A 14175-nucleotide genomic window follows, 5' to 3' on the forward strand; every position below is an offset into this window, starting at 1 on the left:
GATAAAAATTCTGATCAAAATTGTGCCGACACCAATAAATGAATTTGAAAGAATAAACTGCTCTCCTAGCTTCTCTTCGTCATTTTTTAGATAATTAATAAATATTGTATAAGGAATTGTAACAAAATAGAATAAAAATACAACTATTGCAGTAAAAATGCGATAAAACTTGAAAAATATATTTAAATCTTGAAATCTCGCAAAAAGATGAATACTGAAGAAAGCTAAAATAGCTTTAATCAAGTCGAAAAGACTTTGGACTGTAACTGTTGACATTTTGAAACAAACAGAAAATTTTTCGTTTGAACAATCGGTTTTATAAATAATTTTTAGCAGGTTTTTGAAACAAAATAATTAAGTATTTAACATGCATTTCGATTAAGTTTTGAAAGAAAAATCAAAGTTTTTTGTGACATTAAAAATTTATTAAAAATTGTCTAGACAATTATAATTAACCCAAAAAAAATGAAATTCTTAAAATAATTTTTTTCATCGAATATAAATATATTTCCCGATAATCGAATAAAACAAATTAAAATTTAAAAAATATCGATTTTGATTAAATTTGTTTAAAACCACTTTTAAATTTTTCAAAACAGATTTTTTCCTTCACTTTTTATTATCAAATTAAAAAAAAATAAAATAAATCGCAAACGAATAATATTTATTTTCAATTTTATTTTATTTATTTAAATTTTATTTTAATTATTATTTTATTATTATTTTTTATTTTGTTTTACTTTTTATTTACTTTTAATTAAATTTATATTATTTCATTAATATTTTTATTATTTTATTATTTTTATAACAAAAATCAAAATTAAAAAAATGAATTGCAATAAAACGAATGACTTTTTAATTTAATTTACATGAATTTTCCGAGTTTTATTTTTTATTTTTATTATACCCGCGAGTCCCTTGAACATTTTAAAATTTTAACAAGATTTTTTTTTTTAATTCCCGAAAATGTTCATCATTTTTCAATTTTTGAAAAAAAAGTTTTCCCGAAAATTATTTTTTTTTTGAAAATTTTCAAATTTTCCGAAAAAGTTTTCCCGAAAATTTTCATCAATTTTTTTAAAAAAAAATATTTTTTTTCATTTATTTAACGGATTAATTTTTTTGAAAATTTCAATTTGAAAAAATTTGCCAAACCTGCTAATTCAAACAAAGTTTGGCACAAAAGACGGACGGAAACGGACGAAAAAATTTTTTTCAAAAAAATTGAAATGCGGTAAAAATTATTTTTATTTGAATTTTTGAAAATTGTTTTTGTCCCTTTATTGAGGAAAAAATGTATTGAAAAAATATATATTCAGTTTAATTTAACTAACCTATTCAACTTAATGAAATAAATTAACTAAATGAATGAAAGAACTTAATGAAAAGCTGAGCTTTTGTGAAAAAATAAAATAAAACTTTAAATTTTTTGTTGACATAAAACACGATTTTTTTTATTTTTGGTTCATTTTTTCTCCAGAAATAAATAAATGAAAATACTTCTCAGAAGGACACCAAATTTTCCTTAAAAATAAATTTATTTTTTCCTTCATTAACATCGGATGAAAGCTCGTTAGTTATGCAAATTGCATCAACAAACAAAAATTTCGTCTTTTTAATTTTTCCAAGCTTTCCACAAAAAAAAAATTACTGATAAACAATCGTACAAAACTTTTCACAGCTGCGGAATCTAAAAATAAATACATTACCATTGCCAAACAAATATTTGCCTATCTAATCGGATGAAAATAATTTCCATCGAAATTCATATCAATTAATTTATTCGTGTGATTTATCATTATCTGCGAGCGAATTGATGTTGAAACGTTGCGAACAACGGGATTTACGTCGATTCATTTGATTTGACTGATAAGCCAATTTCCTTTTAATTAGTTGAAACCGGGCGTCTCCACACGCGAATTAATTAGAGACTATTGAATTGCAACAGAAACACACAGACCGAACGAAAGAGATAAAGCTCATGTCTTATCAATTATTCCGGTTTTGTAGATAAATAAATTTCCCATTGCTAAATGCCAGCACTAATTAGATTACAGAGCAATGTGTCAGTTGCAGTTGTTACTACATGAAGTCACTATTTATCAAAATTGAATTTAGTTTGGTAGAAAGCGCGTTCAAAGTCAAATCGCATCAAAGACAGAGAGATAATAACGAGCACAAATGAGAGACATAATTCTCGGATAAATCAACTGGAAATAATCAAAAATATTTTCCACCGAATTTGTGTGTTTAATGAACCTGTCACACTCAAGATTACATTTTAATGATAACCGGAGATGATGTCTAAATCATAAAAAAATATCGAAAAAATGAATCCTCTTTTCAAAGAAATAATAAAAAAAAATAATTTGAAGAAACATATCAATTGGATGGTTTTGGTCAAGTAATAATCGTTATCGTAACCGAAGAAAAACACGACCAAGGAGTCGAATAAATGGAAGGATTTCTCGAAAAGGTAAGGGAAATGTTCAACGAACGATATCAATTTTAATGACCAGCACGACTTTTCTAAAGCCAAGTACGACACCCATGCTAGTTTTAAAATTTTATCCCGCATGAGTGAAAAAACACACAAAAATGACTTTATTCACCTTGTTTAACATTAACCTCGACATATTTTTTTTTACAACAATATGACATCCATTTTAATCCCTTTATGGATTTTATACGGCACCTTTTTGTGTTTTTTTTTCTGCAACAAACTTCTCACACATTCCTCCTTGCTGACACAATTCTTCCTCCGGCCCATACTCGAAAAAAAAAACTCTTGATGAGGAGAACAAGAGAAGTGAAATGGTGCAAACGTGACCATTTCCAAGTCAATAAGCATATTGAATTGAATTGAACTCACTTTTTTTTTTAAACGGGACGCTGATGTATACAAATTTTAATGGAATAATGTTGGAATGCAAACAAATACTTTTTTGTGAGGCTTGTTGATAATGAAAGCATGCGAGACATTTCTTTTCAATAGCTCAGCGTGAACCGAAATTAGGCCAACACAATATTCGAAAAATGTTTTTGGTTTCCTATTTTTTTAAAATAAATTTGTAAGAAAAAATGTTTATTAACTATCAAAAATGTGAAAAAATTAGTAATTTTAATTAATAATTAAAATATTTTTTTTATTTTAAAATTACTTTTTTTCACATTTTAATATTTTTATAAATATTCTAAATTATTTATAATTAATATTAAAAAAATTTTAATTAATCTTTAATTTTAAATTTTTTCTTTTTTTTAATTTAAATTTTTTTTTATTAATTTTATAAATTTATTTTATTTATTTATTTAATTTTTTTTTAAATTTTTTTGTCAGTCTTTTTAAAATTTGATGTTCTTATTTTTGAACAATTTTTAAATTTTTTTGTCGATTTCTTTTCTTATAGAATAAGTTTATTATTTTCGTTCTAATTTTTACAAAATGTTAAGAATAAAAATGTTATCCATCTTTAACCTTAATTTAAAGACTTAATTTTTTATTTTATTTATTTATTTTATTTTTATAGATCCTTTATATTCAGTCAATGAGGCTTCTATTACTCATTTCGCCCGGCCCTCACGGCTTTTTTTTTTTGATAAAATTCTTTAAACTAATATAATAATAATTTTTAAATGATAAATTTTAAATTTAAAAAAAAAATATATATAGAAAAGACCCCTTTCTCATGTTCGTATAGTTTAAAATTTTAAAAATAATTTTTGTAACGGCCTGTAATGCATCTGTAAAAAAATGACAAAAAATCAGAAACACGAAACATCAATATCCGCTTGCCAGACACGCAATTTTATCACATGAAACAAAAAGAAGAACCCATTAATGAATCAATCCGTATGTATTCTTCTTATAAAAAAAATTTTGCAACAAAAATTCAGAGAATCATCATCAACATCATTATAAGCCATATATCGCCAAAATACACAAAAAAAAATATTTTTCATTATTTTTCTCAACAACAATACATTTGCTTTCATGCGATACGCCGCCGTTGTCAAATTATTATTATTTTTTTTACAATGCACGATTTCATTTCATATCCCACACACACAAAAAATGATATAATAATAAATGAAAAACTTGCGAAAAAAATTTTTTTAATGCAGCTTACGGTGATTGTCGTATTGGGGCAATATTTTACCATTAATATGATTGTGTATTAAAAAGTTTTTGCAAAAAAAGAATGAGTAAAAAATAAATAATATGAGATGAATTGAAACGCACACTTCTCGACATCAGATAGATAGGACGGCGGAAAATAATTGGTATTGCAGCAATTCAATACTATCGAGACAACGTTATAGCAAAAGTGATTATTATTTTTGTCTTTTTAATGGGTTTAAAATAGTTTTGAGCGTTTTTTTGGAGTATTTTATTAATTCATGAAAAAATATTGAATAAAAAAATTATTTTAAAATTGAAAATAAATTAAAAACAAATTTTTATTTTTTTTTAATATCAATTTTAAATAATTTAGAATATTTAGAAAAATATTAAAAATTGAAAAAAAAAATTTAAAATAAAAAAAATATTTTAATTTTTTTTAATTATTTAATTTTTTTTCTTAGTAAACTTAACATTTTTAATTTATTTTTTAAATAAAAAAAAATAAATTATATAAAAAATATTAAAAAATACTTAAAATTTGTTACAAAACTGACAAAAAAATACACTTACACACCCAAGAAATAAAAATGCCATAAGTACTTGCTCAAAAAAAACTTTTGAAGCAAAAAGACACTTTACGTCTCCATTGAAATCACAACAATAGTCACGAAATGCACAAAAAATCGTCTCAATGGAAAAATTCATTCCTATTGTTAAAAATTTTGTATTGCTAACGGATTCTCGCAACTCATTCAATCACGAGTATTAGATTTTTTTTGTTACCTGTTCCCGACGCAAAAAAAAATAACATAAAATAATAATGGAATCGGCCAAATTAAATTGATTTTATTTGCTGCAATGGGTCCAATTAAATTGCTGTCTAAATAAGATCCGATTAATTTCGCCAAGCGATTTTTTTTAAATCGTACGAAACATCCTGAAGAAAATCGTTGAGAAAATGATCGGCTTAAATATTTTTTTTATGATACTTCATTCATTTTATGTCTCTTTAAATGTTCTTTTACGACCACCTCTCATCGTCAATTTTTATTGTTCTACCGTTATTTTGGACGCAATCCCATAAAATTTGTCTGTTTTATCGATTAGTCGACGCATGTGGTGTCCCCAATGGAATGGTTCAATCACTAATGATGGCAATCGTCTTAACTCTTAAAAAAAGGACGTTAAACTCTACGGAGAAGATGGAAAGGAAAAGAAATAATGAGAATCCATTTCAAATGATACGGAATTAATCTAAAACGATTATTGTGTTGAGCCAGGTTTCGTACTTTAATTGTGTCTTGTTTTGTTTTTGTTGCGTTTTGATGGAAAATTCGCTGTTTCGAATTCAGGAAAAATTTTTTCCGTGGAAGAAAATTCTAAAAAAAAATCAAAAAGTTTAAGAATTTGTAAAAATAAAGTAAAAAATAAATAAAAAAAATTAAATAAAAAAAATAAAATAAAATAAATAAGTAAAAAAATAAAAAAAAAAAAATAAAGAAAAATAATAAAAAATTTTAAATGTTAATATTTTTAAAATATTTATTTAATTTATTTATTTATTAATTATTTTAAAAAAATTTTTTACATTTAAAAAATTTTTAAAATTAATATTTTTAATTAAAAAATTAACTAAAAATTAATTTATTTTTTTTTTCAAAAATTTATTAAATAAAATAATTTTTTTTTTAACATTTTTTTAAAATCTTTAATTTTTAAAGCTATAATTATTAATTCGTTTGAGGAACGAATTTTTTGCAATAAAAACATCAAAAAGCGCTATAGTCTAATTTGTTTAAAAAAAATGAGGATTTTAATTTAATTTTGGAAAACTTTAGGAGACAAAAAAAATAAAACAAAAATAAACAAGAAAAAGTTTTTGTTTTTTGTCACCATCGGAACAGGAAGAAAAGCCATTTTTGACACAAAAGCGATTAGAAAATGATGTTTGAGCGGTAATGTAAAAATAATGAAATCCTCAAAACTTTATTCGAATAAATTTCCTATAAATGTCAGAAAAATTTATTTTTTTTTTTGAATAGAAATAAAGTTCAAGTTGTTCGTCGTCCAACATTTATGACCTAATTCTTTTCTTTTTTTTTTTTTTTTTGAAGAAATGAATAAATTTTCTGTGAGAATCAAATTATGGAATGTACGCTTTTCACAAAAAAAATGTTCTTCAACAAAAGTACAGTTAATGACAGCAAAAAAAAAAGTTAAATGTTACTCATGAATAAATTTTCATCAAGTAACCAAGTTGTTCAACCCATGTGCATTTTTCATGAATAGCACTTTGAGTTGAAGTGATTACAATTCATGTAACAGGCTGCTTAACGTGGTTAGTAATTAAATTATATGTTCAAGCCGCATTAATGCACTTACCCATTTTTTCTGTGCAAAAAAACTCACATCGCTTCCATCAAATGCATTTTTAAATCTATTTAAACTTTTGTTAAAAAAAAAACGATTAAAAACTTTTTTCCAAGTTTTTGCGTAGTTAATCCGATGTTCTAACACCACATTGCACTTGCTCGGGAAAAAAATAGGTACGAAGCACCCGAGAGAACCGCTGTAATGAAAAATTTATTGTTTAATTAGTAATAAGCGCGCTCATGGGAGATAATTCGTCTTCACACTCACACATTACGCCGACTCGAGTAGTTATTTAACATAATAATAATTATTTGAAGAGAGTGAGGGAAAAAAAGTTTTTCTGAATTTCATGCATGGTTACGTCGTTTGCGTCGTCGCCATGTCAATTAAAACTATCAAACTTGTCTTCCAACTCCCCTTAGCTGAAAATGTGGGTCTAAAACTAATTAATTTTCCGGCCGCCCCGCATTTATTAACAAGAAGACCTTCATTTCTGATGCGAAGAGAAAATCCAATTATTTACCCAACTTTTACCTTTCCCAAAAACAAAAAAAAAATTAGAATATCGTATGAGAGAAATTTTAATAAACACATTTCATAAGAAACCTCTAAATTTTACTTAAACTTGATCGTATTTCCAAACTTTCATCCGCATTGTTGATTTTTTCCCACCCAGCAAGTGATGATGCCGCGTCTATCACACATCCATCCGCCAAGCGCCAAGTAATGGAAAAACTTTTTGTACAAAATCCTAATTAATTAATTTACTTTCAAACTTGATTATTGGGATTCGCTCTGTTTTTCGCTTCATACGTCAAGGAGAGAATGAGGATGGATAAAGACGCGCTGATGCCGAATTAAATGCATGTAATTTAATTTTTAATTCATAATAAATGAGATAATTTGTTTGGGGAAAGAGACTGGAGTCTAATTAGATTTTTTTCTGTGGTCGATGAAAATTGCAAGTGGTGACAATTTAAAAAGTTTCTCATCGTATTTTTACAAAAATAAGACATTTTGAGGTTATCTTGAGATTATTTCCTGTCAAATAAATAGTGAGACGTATGAAATTGATAAACGTCAGTTATTTTTTTTAGATCTAACTGATCAAGACGCCATTTTGAAAATTTTTCAACTTTGTTTTAACTCTTAAAAATGAAAGCCAAAGTGTGTTTAAAAATTTCGATAGTCCATTAGGAAAAAATTTAATCGAATATCGAGCAATAATTATAAAAAGAAACAATTTTTAAAAGAATATCTCAAAATTTTGCAATTTTTTATATGCTTTTTTATTTTCTTAAGTTTTGTTTTTTCTCAAAATCGCTAAAAAATCAATTAATTTTTTTATTTTATTTATTTTTTCTTATTTTAATTTTTTTTTTTTTTTTTGTAAAAACTTTGCCAAAACCATTTTTTGCTATTTATGTTAATTATTGCTCCAAATAGATTAAATCATTTTTTATTGACAAAATTCAACACTTTTCAGTATTTTACAAGTACTAAGGATCGATTTCTAATTGTTTATTTTTCTTTTTTTTTTATTTTTAATATTATAAATGTAAAGGAAAAATCAAAACATTTTTGAAAAATCTCTTAATAAAATTAAAATAGAAAAAAATAATTTCGATAAAAAGGACACTCAAAAAATTTTCTGGTCAAAATGATTCACATTAAATATAAAAATGCGATTTAAATATTTTTTCATGACAATTTTTAAAAATAATTTGTTTGTTTACTAAACTTTTACAACAACGAGGACGAGGTAAAAAAAATTAATAATTTATTAAAATTCATGGAATAACTTTCACCACGAAATTAAATTTAATTGGTTTCTTTTTTTTTAATTTTTCAGATGCAGCGTCTCGGACTTGCCAATTACAAAATCTACTGGTACTGGGAATCAGACCTGACAGAATTGAAAAAAACTCAACGAATTATCCTGTCATGCATAATCATGTTATTTAGTGCATTGGCACTAATTGGCAACATTTTGACAATGTTCGTTATTATTCGACGGTAAGTGATTTTTGACACGTTGATGCATTTTTTGTGCCGCCCGATTATCTAAATTAAGTGATCAGCGGAAAAAAAGCAATAAATTTTATCAGACCGAATTCATATGTCACATTCCGCCTCTATTATTATTATTTGTTGGACATTGTTTGCGACACATGTCACACACAGAAAGACATAAAAACCCCGACAAACATTAATAGATATTATCAAAAACGAATCAATTGATGATGAGGATGGCGTGATGGTGGGAAATATATTAACCTATTGTCCTAATTTTGTTTGTGTCATTTTTTTTTTTGCAGGAAACAACGTCCTTTATTCCGTGTTTGTATCGTGTCATTGGCATTTAGTGACATTCTGTATGTCCTTTTTACATCAACGTATTATTTGGCGCAGTTTATGAAGCCTTTTACATCGTTATGGGTGAGAAATTTTTCTTATTTTTCTTCTGATCATTGTTCGACAATGACAAGGACTTGACATCGAGATCACTTATTTTTGTCCAAACAATCAATTCAATATTCAAGATAAATGTTTTTCTTCTTTGTGATAAAAAAGCATTCATTTATAAGAATATTGATTTATCTTCGTTGTTGTTACGAAATAAAGGTTGAAATAATTTTAAGGGTAACTATAGATTTTTTTCGAAATTAAAAAAATAATATTCTCAAAATTTTTATAAATTTCTATTTCTATACATTTCTTAACTAAAAGTTTTAAAAAAATATGGATTTTTATTTTTGTTAAAATTTTTAAAATTAAAATTTTTAAATTTTAAAATAAAAATTAAAAGTTTTTTAAAATTAAAATTTAAAATTAAAATTAAAATTAAAATTAAAATTAAAATTAAAATTAAAATTAAAAAATTAAAATTAAAATTAAAATTAAAATTAAAATTAAAATTAAAATTAAAATTAAAATTAAAATTAAAATTAAAATTAAAATTAAAATTAAAATTAAAATTAAAATTAAAATTAAAATTAAAATTAAAATTAAAATTAAAATTAAAATTAAAATTAAAATTAAAATTAAAATTAAAATTAAAATTAAAATTAAAATTAAAATTAAAATTAAAATTAAAATTAAAATTAAAATTAAAATTAAAACTAAAATTAAAATTAAAATTATTTAAATTAAAAAATGAAAATTATTATTTCTAATTTTTTTTTTCTTAATGATTCTCTATTCTTATAAATATATTTATTTTATAAAAATCTTACAAAAGTCAATAATTTTGAGAATTTTCCGGAAGTAGAAATTTTTCTATAAATAAATATTTGTGAAAAAATATAATTAAATTAAAAAATAAATATTCACACCTTTTTTCTTCACAGGTTCTTGGTCCAACAATGTGCTACCTCATCCCCTTCGTACAAAACATCACAATCGTCGCCAACAGTTTCACCCTCGTAATGATCGCTTTCGATCGCTACCTCGCCGTCACAAATTGCATCAAGGAAAAATGGCAACCTGGCGTCATTCACAGCATCATAATTTGCACTTTTATCTGGATCTTCTCGGGTCTCATCGCTAGTGGCGCCCTTTGGAATTACAGCACTTTTTTGGTGTACATTATCAAAAAATTACCACCCGAGAGCAACGCCACCATCGAGGACTACGTGTACAAGGCGTACATTTGTTCGGCCGAAAAACTGGTCAACCGCAAGTACTACACCTTAGTTTTCGCGTGCGTGTTCACACCAACGACCTTAGTGTTCATCATGCTGAATTCCATCATCGCTAAGCGGATTTGGGATCGTCGACGTCCATTAAATAATGTTAATGTGACCAATGGCGGCGGCATAGGGCATCGGAATAACACTTCGGCATCCAATGAAACAAATTCCACGTCACTCGAGGGGAATTACAGAAAGGTAATTCCCGCCGTGAGCGGAAATGGTGAGTATCAAAAATGTTTTTTTTAGTGTCGAAAATGATAATTTAGCGAAAATCGTTTCAGTTCCGTGTCCCTCGGTGCAAAGATCAAACACGGGCGTCTCCACAAACACAACTGGATCAAGTTACGAGTTACGCAAGAGTTCGTCGAAGAATTTACGGGAAGCGCGTCACATTCGGATGTTCCGTGTGGTTTTCGTGATAATCCTCATTTTCCTCCTGTGTCGTCTTCCGTCGTGGTGCTTCCTGCTGATTAAGTTGTACAGCGCGAAGAGCAACTACAGCGAATACTGGATCATGCATTATTCGTTCGGGATTCTCGTGCTGCTGAATTGCGTGCTAAATCCCCTTATTTACACATTTCTATCGACAACGCTGAACGTCTGGGATAAACTGAGATGTTGGATGCGGTGCGTTTGTCGTCCATGTTTGTCGTGTCACTTTCGTGGCGACCTAAAACCTTTGAACGAGTCCGTGACAGAGGAGTCGGCAGCAGAAGTGGGTCAGTACAGGCAGCATAACACGTCGCAGAGGAATTGATATCGCTTGTACGTGTGGGACTAGTGACACACACACAAGAATCAATTGAAGCCCGGTGTTTGTCTAGGTCTATTTTTTCAACGTTAAATGTCCGAGAAATTTCCTTATCCTTTCAAAATAAACTGTAAGAACGTCCTATAAATAATTTATGACTAAATTTCGTTTCTTTTGTCTCCAACTTTGTCTTACACGGAGATTTTGACAATTGCATGTCTCGCACCTCTGAGTCGCAAACCAAAAATCTGCGGAATAGGAAAAATTGAAAAAAAAAATATTTTTTAAAATTTTTTTAATTTTTTATAATTTAAATTAAATTAAGAATTATTTAAATTAAAATTTATAGTTAAAAAATTATTAAAAACCGTTAAAAATTCTTGAAAAAAAATTCAGCAAAAATAAAAAAAATAATTGTTTGAATATGTTGATCTTGAAATTTGTAAGAATTTTAATAAATAAAGTATTTTTTTAATATTCAAACAAAAAAAAAAATAAAAATTGATTGTAAAAGTTAAAAAGAAATTTCAAAAGGTAAGAATAAATCTAGAAACTAAGCATTATCGCTAAAATTTAAAAAAATGTTATCTGATTGAAATAAAAATTTTAATGATGATTTAATTAAAATGTGTCAAATCAATTTCAAAAAAACAAATATCAATCCAAAAATAACTTAAAACAGCAAAAATATAAAAGGTCAAAATTTGTTTGAAATTTGGAATTTTGTATGAAAAAAAAGTATTTCAAATTTTTTATATTTTTTTTTTTCAAAAGTTTTAGACAAATCTATTAAGTTTTATTTGGAGTGGCCTAATATTTGAATTTTAAATTTTTTTTATAAGTACGAAATAAATTTTTTGTCATGATAATTTCTTTTTCATGCTTTAAATTCGAATTTAACCAAAAAATGAGCTCAAAAATTACAAAAATCAATTTTCGAGACAAATTTAACACGAGACTCATTAGCAAACTTTAAAATCACGAACTTTTTTTCCTAAAATAAAAATGATCGAAATTAAGAATTTTGCTTAAAATTTTTTAATGATTTTTGCAGGATTTTTTAAATTTTTTGGGCAAAATTTATAAAAATTTTGAAATTTCTCAATTTTTTTTTTAATATTATGAATTTCTGAAAAAATTCAAAGAAAAAAACATTTTTTCTGAAAAATTTTCTTAATTTAATTTTTTTGTGTCTCGTGGATTTTTTCCAGTTGCGAAACACAAATTTTCACAGTACAAACGATTTTTGTGTGTGCGACGTTTGAAAGGACAACATTTTCATTTATTTCGTTTCTCTTCGTATTTTATTCAAGTTGCTTATAAAAGCATAAAAACACCTTTTCTCTCATTCATTTCTCCAGCTTGCCGTTATGACTGAAATGAAAAACTTTCAACATTAATAATATTGTAATACTTTTTAATGCTCTGTGCAGGGCTTAAAGTTAAATTTTTTAATGCGTTTCTTATCATTTTTCGAACAAAAGTAGAGCAACAGGCACAAAAAGTTGCTCGTTTACCTAAATTCAAGACGAAATCATGTTCAAAGGATCACTCTTCATATAAGGCTTTTTCGAGACGAACAACGGCAAGGCCTTGAAAATGTGATAATCGCGTCTTTGGGTGTGAGATCTCAACTGGATCGACGCATAGAAGCAATATTCTTCAGCTGTACCGAAAAAATTTTCAGTTTTTTCATCGAGACCTTCTTCGGATTTTTCCTCCATGCAACTTTCATACATTTTTGGGAAACTTTCGTCATCGGATTTCATGTGATCTGGATGAATGACGCCCTTGCAGATGTAATTTGGCCAATCTTTCAACTTTTTCCTGCAAAATATTTTCGATTAAAATGAAAATTTAAAAAATTTTTAAATCACCATGAGTGTATCAGATGCTCCGCCAATATTTTCATGCATTCGAGATAATCGAATTCCTCAAAGTTCCCATAATAGGCTTCAGTAACTGATGTTAGACACGCAAACAACAGAATGATTCCCACTTGAAAGCTCATTTTTAAATGAATTTAGCTAAAAAATTTATTCGCAGATTCCTCGTTAAATTTTTTTCGATTCCCATTGTGTCACTTTTTTCGCCGAGATTTGACGCAAAAACCCACTTTTTCAATGTCATGCTATTGTTTTCATTGTCATTCAATCATGAAATGCATTTCTACTGACGTCATTTTTGCTAGACTAGTCTCGCATTTGCTGCGACACGCTGCTTTCACCTGACTCATCTGATCGGAACTTTATTTCAATAAAAGCAAAATATCGTCGAGAGAAGGAGAAAAAGAGAGTGAGACAATTATATTTCAATCAGAAATACATATATACAAACATCTTCATTTGCTTTAACCTCTTCTTCCTATCTTCGTGCTTTGTGTGTTTTAAAACATCTGTGAAGACCGAATGAGCGATGAAATGAATCAGTTATCATATGAGCAACGTATCAAGTTTCGTTTTGATGTGTTTTCGTAGTTTTTGTTCATTCATTGTTGTTCATAAGAAGAGAAATTTATTTTATGTGTATTTGATTTGATGGTGAGTATTGAATTATTAAAAAATAATATTTTTTAATTTTTATCAACTTTCCCAAATTTCGAAAAAAAATTCTTCAAATTAAAAAAAAAAATATTTTAAAAATTTATCGAAATATTTTATTAATGTAATTCGAATGTAATATACAAAAAATATTCAGAAAATTAATTCAAAAAAAAATTTATAAATTATTTAAACAATTTCAGTATGATTTAAAATCCAGAGATTTAAATATAGACTCGTAATGTTTCAAAAATATTTTATTTATTTTTTCATTTTTATCTTTAATATCTTAAACTTGTTGATTTAAAAAAAAATAAAATTTATTTTAAATTAATGATTTAATTATTTTTGATTTTTTATATTTAACATAAATATATTGAATTTTAATTTATTTTTTAATTAAAATAAATTTGCAATTTAGTTTTCAAAAAAATTAATAATTTATATTGAGGTTTTTTATTATTTTTAAATTTTATTTTATCTTCTCTTTAATATTCTAAATAAAAATTTTAAACAATCCTCAACATAAATTATTATTTTTTTTAGATAAAATAATTAAATTTTTTTAGATTAAATAATTAATTTTTTTAGATTAAATTATTAAATATTTAATAGAAAAGAATAAAATAATAATTTATTTAGAATATTATTAATTTATTTAAAAAATGCAAATTTTTTTAAAATATGATT

The 14175-nt window shown here is 25.8% G+C and overlaps 1 protein-coding gene across 2 annotated transcripts; it reads left to right on the top strand.

The window, feature by feature from the left end:
• The first annotated feature begins 2138 nt into the window (after positions 1–2138).
• On the top strand, positions 2139–11296 carry LOC134838519 (5-hydroxytryptamine receptor 1F). Of its 2 annotated transcripts, none has more exons than XM_063854064.1 (5): positions 2139–2244; positions 8352–8515; positions 8818–8938; positions 9850–10414; positions 10476–11296. In XM_063854064.1, the coding sequence occupies exons 2-5, from the start codon at positions 8352–8354 to the stop codon at positions 10949–10951; spliced, it is 1326 nt and encodes a 441-aa protein (XP_063710134.1). In that variant the 5' UTR covers positions 2139–2244; the 3' UTR covers positions 10952–11296. The 2 variants fall into 2 exon arrangements, with proteins under 2 accessions (XP_063710134.1, XP_063710133.1); XM_063854063.1 differs by having other exon boundaries at positions 2154–2476.
• The last annotated feature ends 2879 nt before the right edge of the window (positions 11297–14175 follow it).

The sequence above is a fragment of the Culicoides brevitarsis genome, chromosome 1 (assembly GCF_036172545.1).
Source record: "Culicoides brevitarsis isolate CSIRO-B50_1 chromosome 1, AGI_CSIRO_Cbre_v1, whole genome shotgun sequence".
NCBI classification, from domain to species: domain Eukaryota; kingdom Metazoa; phylum Arthropoda; class Insecta; order Diptera; family Ceratopogonidae; genus Culicoides; species Culicoides brevitarsis.